This window comes from Gordionus sp. m RMFG-2023, chromosome 1, assembly GCF_954871325.1.
Source record: "Gordionus sp. m RMFG-2023 chromosome 1, tfGorSpeb1-WG-v2, whole genome shotgun sequence".
NCBI lineage: Eukaryota > Metazoa > Nematomorpha > Gordioida > Chordodea > Parachordodidae > Gordionus > Gordionus sp. m RMFG-2023.
In genome coordinates, this window is record NC_088775.1 from 43531962 (window position 1) to 43543590 (window position 11629).

Sequence of the window (11629 nt, forward strand, 5' to 3'; positions counted from 1 at the left end):
AGAATATGTCCAGTGCAGTTTCTAAGTCAATCTTTATGTTTCTTTTCATGTGAGCTTTAAATGTTCTCACCATACGTTCAACTTGTCCATTAGATTGCTGATGGTAGGCGGATGTTAGTACATGTTTTATTCCATAGTTACTACAAAATATCTCAAAGTCTTTGCTTGTAAAGTTGGTACCGTTATCTGTAACAATGGTTTCAGGTATGCCAAATAGTGAAATAGTTCTAAAAATTTCTTTCAACGTGAATTCAGTCGTGATGTTTTTCACAGGAACTATAATTGGGAATTTACTATAGGCATCGACGATTATTAACCAATTTTTTGTAAAAAATGGACCCGCATAGTCTACGTGAATCCTTTCAAAAGGTTTCGTCGCCAATACCCATGGATTTTGTATTTTCTTTGGATTATCGTGAAAAATATTACAATCGTCGCAACTTCTAACTTCCAAATCAATGTCGTTGACCATACCAGACCACCGCATGCGATCTTTGGCTAAGGATTTAATTTTACCTGCTCCCATGTGACCTTCATGTAGTGCCTGTTATATATTTCGTTTTTTTTAGTAACAGAAGTTATTAAAATAATAGTTGAGTCATTGTTAATAAATATTTTTTTTTATAGGATTACTAATGAATTATATTTTATTTTATCGATTCATTGTATAAGGCGTAATATTATATTTTTCTAATTATTAATAAATATATATTTATTTTAACAATTTTAAAAATTATATAAACCCAAAAAGGGAAAAATGAGATATATTTTTATTATTTTATTATTTTTTTTTTTTTTACAAATTAACGTCTTATATTTTATTTTATAAACTATACGAAATATTCTAATAAAGGAAGTATAAAACCGCCTATATATATATAATAAAGCAATACATTAATATATTTAAATAATAATGGTTACCGTGACCAGAGCGAACTGATCGCTAGAACCTGGTCGTTAGGGACACTAAAAAAAAAGGGGGAAACTGTAAAAAAAAAAGAAATAAAAAAAAAATCTGTGTGGATTAGTGATATATATATAAAAAAAACTTAGTGGTATATAAAATCTTTGTGGCTTAGTGATCTTTGTGGCTTAGTGGTCTTTGTGGCTTAGTGATCTTTGTGCCTTAGTGGTCTTTGTGGCTTAGTGATCTTTGTGGCTTAGTGGTCTTTGTGGCTTAGTGATCTTTGTGCCTTAGTGGTCTTTGTGGCTTAGTGGTCTTTGTGGCTTAGTGGTCTTTGTTGCTTAGTGGTCTTTGTGGATTAGTGGTATAAAAAAAAGGGGGCTCAGTGATATATAAAAGAATCTTTGTGGCATAGTGATACTAAAAAGGTAGAGTACACGGAAGTGCTGTCCAAATTTTTGCTTATATAAATCTATTAGAAGAAAATCCTAAAAAGTTTATTAAAAGGCAAGTTACACGGAAGTGCTGCCGATTTTTTTTCAAAAGACGTCAATACACGGAAGTGCTGCTGATTTAAAAAAAAACTTAGTATTTGTGGCGAATTAACGCTAGAAATTTATTTATTCAGTATATATATATGTATATGTGTTTTATAGGAATTTTTACAGTCCTAATTATTTCATACCTCCTAACCTTACAAATAATTAAAATATTTATTTTAAAGGTTATTGTTAATTTCTTATAGGAAACATGAAAAGTTTAAAATTCATGAAATATTGGGAAATTCAATATAACATTTTGGGAGCGTTAATAATTTTAGTGATTTGGGTAGGTAGTTTATTATTTGGAAGAAGGATTAAGAGAAGTAGAAATGTAAGGATTAAGGGTCAGACATTGACCATTGAGGGCCATTGGAGAAGAAGATGTGATGGGTAAGGTAACCTGGTTACCTGTACAAGAATTGATCAAAGGATGGACCGATAGTAATATGGGAGAGTTAAATAGAAATGAGAGAATTAATAACACGGAAAGAAGGGACAATTATAGTAGACCTGGTATAACAATCGGTTGGAAGAGTCATATAGATGGCCAAGAAAAAATTCACAGGGAAGGCGAATGGAAATGAGAACAAATTTTAATTTCCGAGGAAGAGAAAAATTGAGTTGTTATAATTGTGGAAAACCAGGTCATATGGTAAGAGATTGTCAAGAAACCAAATGTTTTGAGTGTGGGAAATATAGACATATAGCCCCGTATTGTCCGGGAAAGCGTGATAAATTACGGTGTGCAGGTTGCGGACGATTTGGTCACAATAGAGAAGAATTCAATGTTAGTAATATCAATACTCGAGGCGGTTTTCCGCAGAGAGACATGGGGCAGGTGCCAAATGTGAGGATTATTGAAAATAGGGAAGAAAAGGAGATAGGAATACAAGATTTTACGGAAAATAAAGGTCCGAATATTATTTGCTTTTGGTGCCGAAACGAGGGACATGTGGCAAGAGAGTGTGAGTACTTGTGACTATATGATAGTGAAAAAGGAACCTTAGAAGTCGGGAGGCGGCGGTTGGAAAAAATTGGCAACTTTAGTAGTAAAGGGAAGATGAAGAAATTGGAATGCATAAACATGATGCAAGAAGAGATAGTACATGATCCATGTCCTAGGGTGTGGATAAATTTAAATGGAAATATGGTATCCATGTTGTTTGATACAGGAGCGGCCATCTCTGTAATGAGTTATGAAAAATATAGAAGTATTTGGGCGGAGGAAATGATTAAAAGTGGAACATCAAGATCCGGCAGTTGGACGGATCGGAGGTGGCTGTAATGGAAAGGGTGGAATTAGAAGTAATGTTGGAGAATAGAAGGGAGATATTGGATCTGTGGATAATTAACCGAAGGGTAGAAGCGGTATTGGGATGGGATTGGATTACTCGAATGGGACCAGATTGTGGGTTTTGGGGTGTGTTCGCATGGGGGGGGGTACATTTTTACCAATTAGGAGAGAAGAGGAGAAAAGAGATTTGAATTATTGGTGTGGAAAGAAATTGCCAGGAATTGAAACCTTTTTGGGGGAAGTAAGGGGGAGAGGTGGAGGGTATGGTCGGGGAGAAATAGGGGAAAATTTTAGGGGAGAAATCAGGGGGAATTTTATGGGAGAAATTGGGGGGAGTTCTAAATCGGGGGAAATTTTAGGAGGGAAATTGGGGAAAATTCTATAAGAGAAATCGGGGGAAATTTTAGAGGAGAAATCGGGGGGAATTCTATGAGAGAAATCGGGGGAAATTTTAGGAGGGAAATTGGGGGAAATTCTATGAGAAAAATCGGGGGAAATTTTAGGGGAGAAATAGGGGGAAATTTGAGGAGAGAAATCGGGGGAAATTCTATGAGAGAAATAGGGGGAAATATGAAGGGGGACGTAAAGAGAAATTTTAGAAGAAAAAATATGGGAATTTTTAAGGATTGTCGTGACTTTAGGAGGAAGAAAGAAAGGGACAAAACTGAGAAGAGGGAAGAAATTCCTGATCAAAAAGAGTTGGAGTTGAAGTCAGATGAAAGTCTAAATAATGGAACAGGGCTGCCGAAAGAATGGGCCAGAAAAAGTGACGTAAAGCAAGAAAAAATAAAAGGAATATATAATTCGGAAGTAGATATGAAGAGGGAAGAGACCAACCGACAAGAAGAGAAGGGATTTCAAAGCAGGGAGATAGAAGTCGGTATAATCAAGGTACAAGAGGGAGTGCGAAGATTGGTGGATGAGTATAAGGAAATCTTTGAGGAAAGTTAGATGTCTCAGAGATTACGAAGTGGATATCAAGTTAAAGGAGGGACATGTTCCAAAATTTTGTGCTTTACGACGAATACCGTTCGAATGGCGAAACGAAGTGGATAAGGAATTGGATCGGTGGGTACAGAAAGGCATTGTATGTCCTGTAGAATATAGTGAATGCGCGACACCGTTAGTGCCAGTGAAGAAGGTCAATGGAAGGCTCCGTTTATGTGCAGATTTTAGGGTCACGCTCAATCCATGGGTAGTGGAGGTCAAATATCCGCTGCCGAGAATCGAAGAAATATTAGCAAATTTGAAGGGTAGTGTATATTTTTCAAAAGTAGATTTTTCCAATGCTGCAATTACGAGTGAAGCCGGAGATACGAAAGCTATTGACTATCACTACTCCGAATGGTTTATATGCATTCTGTAGATTACCATTTGGGCTTAGCGTGTCAGCTCCGATTTTTCAACGGACTATGGCTGCTGTTTTTCAAGGGTTGGAAGGTGTGTTTTATTATATGGATGACGTTTTAGTGATGGGAGAAACTCCTGAACAACATGAACAAAGATTAGAAGAGGTATTTAAAAGAAGAAATAAAGGATTACGGGCGAGCGCGGAAAAAAGTGTGTTAGAAGTGTCGGAAGTTGTATATTTGGGACATAGAATCACTGGAAAGGAGGTGAGGCCGGTAGACAAAACATGACGGGGATTGCGAGTATGCTAAGACCAAATAATAAAGTGGAGGTGCAGGCTTTTCTGGGAATGGTAAACTATTATCATCGATTTATAGAGAGTTTTGCACAAATAGCAGCACCTTTATATAAATTATTAAAGAAGGGAGAAAAATTTGTGTGGCAAGATGAGCAGGAGGATGCTTTTGAAGAGTTGAAAAGTAGAATCGGAAGAGAACCAGTTTTAGTATGTTTTAATAACGATTTAGAAGTGATATTAGCTGTAGATGCTTAGAATAGGGGTGTGGGCGGAGCATTGTTGCATTGTATAGACAAGCTGGAAAGACCTATTTTGTTTTTCTCGAGAATTTTTAGAGCCGCCGAAACAAGGTATTCCGTGATTGAACAAGAGGCTTTGGCAGTTATTTTTGGACTAACCAAGTGTCGAGAAAACTTAATTAGTCGTAGATTTGTAATCTATACGGATCACAAACCTTTATTCCATCTTTTCAAGAAAGATAATAAGAAGTTAATGTTGTCTCCTCGGTTACAAAGATGGTTATTAATGGTAGGTAGTTTTGATGTGCAAGTAAAATATAGGCGGGGAAGTGAAAACTATTTACCTGATATTTTATCTCGATGTGGAGCTGGAAAAGAAGGGGAAGAAGTAGGATATGAAGAAGTGGAGGAAAGAAAGGAAAAAGGACTGATTCAAGCGATAGCAGGGATATCTAGAGGTGGTCCCGTGACGTGGGAAGAACTAAAGAAGGTCACTTTGAAAGATCGCGAACTGATGAGAATTAAAAGGAGTGTTATGGGGAAGAGACCTTGGAGAGAGGGAGATAAATATTTCAGAAGCATAGAAAAAGAGCTGGCTATAGTGGATGAATGCCTGATGCGAGGAAACCGAGGAGTAATACCAATGAAATTGAGAGGCGCAGTGTTATCCATGATACATGCGGGACATCAAGGTACTGAACGAATGAAACAATGGGGGCGTGAATACGTGTGGTGGCCTGGCATGAATAAGGAAATTGAAAATATTTGCCGAGGTTGTTTGATGTGCAATACATGGGCCAAAATGCCCCATAAGGACAGGAAGAGTGTTTGGCCAAAGGCGACTCAGCCATGGGAGAGGATACACGTTGATTTTTTTGATTTTAAAAATAAGATTTATATAATCGTGGTAGATACTTACTCAAAGTGGGTGGAGTACGAGGAAGTAAGGGGGCTAACGACGCAGGTGGTAGTGAAAACATTGAAAAATCTATGGGCCAGGTTTGGAGTAGCTCAAACGATAGTATCGGACGGAGGTCCGGCTTTCATCAGTGAACAGTTCAAGAGGTTTTGTATAGAAACCGGGGTAAGACATATTTTGGCGCCGCCTTATCATCCCAGTTCAAATGGTCAGGCGGAGAGGATGGTGTCGATTGTTAAGAACTGGTTAAGAAAATCAAAGTATGGGGGTGGGGAAATTTGGATAGCGGTGGCATATTACAATAATAGTAGAAAGGGAGAGGAGCCGTCTCCAGCTGAGAAATTTTTAGGGCGGCGAACCCGGATATTATTATACTTATTAAATCCGAAACCACCTAAAAAGATGGAGAGGGAGATAGTGGAGAAACCGAAATTTGTCTTGGGACAAACCGTGTGGGCAAGTATATATGGAGGTACAAGAAGGTGGGAATCTGGGAAGATCGTAGAAAACATGGGACACAAATTAAGTCGAGTAAAATTTACTGATGGAAGAGAAGGAATACGGCATCGGGATCAACTAAAAAGGGGGCTGGAGCCAGGAAGGTTACGATCAGGAATATGAGGAGGAGTGATGTTATAGGAAATTAAAGGAGAGTATACCTGCCTATGTACTCATAAGGGTAAATATAGATATATATAATAGGAAATGTTTTTTTTTAATTATCAAAATTAATATATACAAAATTAATCGTAGGAAATTTATATATATTTAACATTGTCGAAATTCCCATTTATGTAATAATATGTATCTTAAAGTAGCAATGTAATAATGTCTCAGTCATATGATGCATAAAAATATTAGTGATAAAATTTTTCTATTTCTCTCGCTTATTTTTTTTTTGAAAAGAAATATTAGCGTTATTGGCTTATTAACCGTCATAAATCAAAAAAAAAACAAAGAAAAAAAAAAGAACTTATGATAAAAAATAAAATAATTAATACTATGTGGTGGTGCCCAAATATTAGTGCGTGTTAAATTATCAAATAAATTGGATATAAAGGGGGAAGAAGACAAAAAAAAATAAGAATAATAATAAATAAAGAAAGAAAGAAACAACAGGCAATTTGTTTGGAAAATAATATTGAAAATATTGTGAATAAAAAGTTGGAGTTGCGTGACTTTTATGGTTTTAGAAATGTGATGAATCTAGCTAGCTATAAATCAAGAATTTGGAGGGAATTATAACTTTTGGGAGAGAAAAAGATAAGGGGTGACAGTTTGGCAGGGGAAAAAAATAATAAATATTATGTAATAATTCTGTCAAGGAACTACGAGAGTAAAAGAAAGTTATAAAATTTTTTTGAAAAGAAATAATTTTTTTTTGTACCCTCTTTCTTACGATAAAAGAAGATCCTATATATTCAAAGGGAAATAAGTAAAATAATTGTTTTCATTTAAAATTAAGTATCCCGCCTTTACAGGATTTAAAATGAGCGGAGTTCATCGGTGTCTATACTGGGAAGAATTGACAATTCGTGTCAGTATCTATCAAGGAAGAGTGGATGAGGAAGGCCGAAGATTACCCCCCTCAAGGCAGGAATCGATAGAACCCAGATCTACCAGGAATGGAATAGTGGATAGGGGAAGGACCCTGAATCATCGAAATGTGAGCCCGGAATTGCCAGAGCCCAGGATGCCTAGGCTAAGACCCATTAGGCGGGCGAGAACGTGCTACTTATGTGGGAGCACGGGACATTTACGTGACCGATGCCCCCGAGGGCCCACGCATAATCAGACTGGATACAATGGAAGGGAAATGCCCGGGACTTCACGACGAAGTCGCAGTCGTGGTTCGATTCAAGGGGATATAATGCCGATACGGAGGGTGTTATCACCCGAGGGGAAAGAGACGCAGTCGGGCAATGGGAAGAAGGAGCAAGGGACCCGTACACCGGTTGCGGTAGTTCATCCCTTCCAGGAACCAGTAATGGGTCCGAATGCGGAAGAGGAGAGTGTCGACAGTTGGCCCCTGGTTGATTTATCGGATACAGAATGGGAAGATCTATTAGGATTGGATGCCTTATAAGATGAAGGGGGATACTTTTGATTTTAAATAATGGGGGCGTGTTATATATTTCGTTTTTTTTAGTAACAGAAGTTATTAAAATAATAGTTGAGTCATAGTTAATAAATATTTTTTTTTTATAGGATTACTAATGAATTAAATTTTTTTTTTATCGATTCATTGTATAAGGCGTAATATTATATTTTTCTAATTATTAATAAATATATATATTTTAACAATTTTAAAAATTATATAAACCCAAAAAGGGAAAAAAATTAGATACATTTTTATTATTTTATTATTTATTTTTTTTTACAAATTAACGTCTTATATTTTATTTTATAAACTATATGAAATATTCTAATAAAGGAAGTATAAAACCGCCTATATATATATAATAAAGCAATATATTAATATACTTAAATAATAGTGCCTTTAATATGTTCTTTCTCAGACTTGCTGGAATTATTATTTTGTTGCTTTTGTACAGACAATTTTTAATAATACTAAGTTCATATTCAATATTTTGATAAGTTTTGTTTTTAATAGGCACATTATTTCTTATATCGTTAATAACTTGAGATAATTCAAAATCTTTGGACGTTTCATCACGTATTCGGTCAAAACTAAGAGGTATATCGCCAAAGTCATTTATAATTGCGATATCATCAATAACGTCATCATCAATTACTTGTGGTAGTCTTGAGAGGCAATCGGGAACAACATTGTATTTACCAGCTTTATATCTGATGTTAAAGTCGTAACCCCCCAAAATTATACTCCACTTCTGTAACCTTAATGACATGGTGCTATTATCTTTGAGCCCTTTGGTAAAAATATTGATTAGCGGCTTATGGTCCGTTACAATAGTGAACTTAGTCCCTATCAAGTATTCTTGAAATCTCTTGATAGCAAACATAATGGCCAGAGCTTCACGCTCAATATTGGTATAATTTATCTCGGACTTTGCTAACGTTCTCGAGGCAAAAGCTATTGGCTTTTCTTTGCCATCTTTTTCGGTGTGAAACAAAACAGCTCCTAAACCTCTTTTAGATGCATCAGTCGCAATTCCGATGGGTAATTCAGGATTAAAGTACGTCAAAGCTGGAGGAAGGCTAATCAACGTCTTAAGATCATCAAAACTTTTGGAGTGTTCTAAATTCCACTCCCATTTTTCCTTGTTGACAATCTTGTATAAAGGATCAGCTATTTCAGCAAAGTTGTTCAAAAATTTTCTGTAGTATCCCGCCATACCCAGAAACGTTGACAATTCCGCAGCTGATTTAGGTTCCGGCATTCTAACGATCGCCTCGATCTTGTCGTGGTTGGCGTGGATCCCATTGGCGTCGATATCGTGTCCTAAGAACCTCAGACATTTTTTGAAGAATAAGCTTTTTACAAAATTAGGCACTAAGCCATAAGATAATATTCTTTCAAAAACTCTTTTTATGTTGTTGAAATGAGCTTCGTCACTACTTCCCGTTATTAATAGGTCATCAATATAAAAAATGACATCTTTCATGTCACCGAAAATTTGATCCATAATCTGTTGGAAAATTGCAGAAGAAGTCTTTAACCCAAAAGGAAATCTAGTAAACCGGTAGTATCCTCTGTGTGTGAATATGGTTAGTATATTTCTGCAGTTTATGTCGATAGGGATTTGTAAGAACGCGTCTTTGAAATCGATCTTGCTAAATTTCTTCCCCTCCTTGAGCTATGCTATAAGATCGTTTATTCTTGGAAGTGGGTATCTGAAGTCTTAGAGCAGGATTAACAGTGTCTTTGAAATCGGCGCAAACCCTAACGCTCCCATTTTTTTTGTAGACAGCGGTTATAGGACTTGCTTCTCGAACATCCGTCACCGGCTCAATGACTCCCTCGTCTATCCATCTTGTAAGTTCTTTAGTTACAGCATCTATTTTTGAATAAGGTATACGCCTTGGTGGTATTATCTTAGGTTTGGCATCATTTCGCAAATGTATCTTGACGTTAACTTTGTTGATTGGTTTGGTAGTTTATTAATTTATTTATTCCATCTTCATAATTGATATCGATGTTTGCTATAAAGTTGTTCAAAATATTTCTAAAGGCATTGATCCACATTCGTCTCAATAATGCATTTTTATTAGACTTTACGATCACTGCTAGCAAGTGTTTGGCGATACCATCGTAGCTTACTTTAACTTGAGTTACGCCGATAATTTCAATTAAGTTTCCATCATAAGCTGAGAGTTGTAGAGTGGACTTTTTAAGATCTTTAATACCTATTTGTTTAGCCATTTCATGAGGTATAATTGTGAATTTAGATCCAGTATCGACTTGCATTGTAACGGTAACATCGTTTATTTTTAAGGAAGTCATAAATGCATTGTCATTGAGTTTATGCTCGGTTAAATTGTTGATATTAAAATCACTATCATTTTTGTGTAACATCATTTTCATTTTCCACAATCTCTTCAATATTCATATTGCAATTGTTGCTATTACTTTGGCTCTGATCATGATATTGTATTTGTTTTCTTAGATTATAGTTTTTCCATGTATTGTTTCCATCATCTCTATTATTGTTATGCCAGGCATTATTTCTATCATAATTGTTTGAATTGCTATTATCGTGCCACCTGAAGTCTCTTCCGTTATAGTTTGAATTGTTGTTGTTTTGCCAGGCATTGTTTATATCATAATTGTTTGCATTATTTTTATTGTGCCACATGGAGTTTCTTCCGTAATAGTTTGAATTGTTATTCGAAGATTGGTTATTACGAAAATTTCTAGAGTTACCCTCACTGTCTCGAAAATTATTGTTTTGATAGTTTCGGCTAGCATTATCATTAGGCCTAAAATCATTATAATTCCTCTTCTTAAAATCAAAATTTTCCTTACGAGTGTTACATCCATTATAATTAAAATTATTTTCTCTAAAATTATTACGTTCATAATCATTAGAATTATTCTCATTATTACTAAAAGTACTTTTGCATGGTATTTTATCAATATTTGAATTTAAATTTTTTTTATTTTTATCCAATTTTTTATCATTGTCTACATAATTTGTATCGCTAACGTCTGGTTTAATATTACTACCATCTAACTCAACTCCTAATTTCATCATATCATCTACAGTCCAGTCCTTATGCTTATTCAGCTTCCTTCTGATATGATCGTTTAAAGTAGACGTTATCAATTTATCCTTAATTCTACTGTCATCTATGAAATTGCACTTCTTATGTAATTTATGTATTCTATAGAAAAATGTGTAAAAAGACTCGTCACCACGTTGTACCGCTAAGTTAAAATTTTTTATACATAAATTTATATCTTCCCTCGGAATTAATAACTTGAGTTTATTAAAAATAACTTTATAATCTTTTAACTGTGCCTTTGAACACACGGATGTGATTTTTTCATAAATGTCAATTGATAAGTTACCTAATAAGGTCCTAGCCTTAGATGCGTCAGACGCAATGTAATCCTCAAAGTATGTCTCAACCATATCAAGGTATGTGTCCGTCATTTCTCCAATAAGTTTTGGAAATCTAAGATAAGGATCGCATATAGCAGTAAGTTTATTGTCCATAATAAAAATTTCACTTTAAGAAAATACTATATGTTTTAAGTTATGAATTTCATATCGAACAAAAAAATTGAGTTCATCGTCAAACAATTAAATAATTCAATATCTTTAAATTTTATATCGTTAAAGCAAATCAAAAAAAAAATCCTATGTTTTAATTTTGAGTCGTCAAAGGAAATTAAACAATTCAATCTTGTTGAATTTTAAGTCGTCAAAGGAAATTGGATAAATCTTTAAATTTAAGTTTTAAAAGAAAACTAGATTATTCTAAATCTCTAATTTTAAGTTATAAAAGAAAATCAGATAATATTTTGTCTTTATATTTAAATTATCAAAATAGAACAGAAAATACTATTACATGAAAAATGTGTAATTCGTAATAAATTTATATCCTATAATTTGTAGCATAATAAGCGTATCAAAATATAAATTGGCGTAAAATTG

At 34.8% G+C, this 11629-nt stretch overlaps 2 protein-coding genes across 2 annotated transcripts; one reads left to right on the plus strand and one right to left on the minus strand.

The window, feature by feature from the left end:
• Positions 1-2026: 2026 nt before the first annotated feature.
• LOC135925960 (CCHC-type zinc finger nucleic acid binding protein-like) lies at positions 2027-2425 on the plus strand. The gene has a single exon (XM_065461565.1). The coding sequence runs from the start codon at positions 2027-2029 to the stop codon at positions 2423-2425; it is 399 nt and encodes a 132-aa protein (XP_065317637.1).
• A 7602-nt stretch (positions 2426-10027) lies between these two features.
• On the minus strand, positions 10028-11188 carry LOC135925985 (probable serine/threonine-protein kinase clkA). Its single transcript, XM_065461609.1, has one exon. The coding sequence runs from the start codon at positions 11186-11188 to the stop codon at positions 10028-10030; it is 1161 nt and encodes a 386-aa protein (XP_065317681.1).
• Positions 11189-11629: the final 441 nt, after the last annotated feature.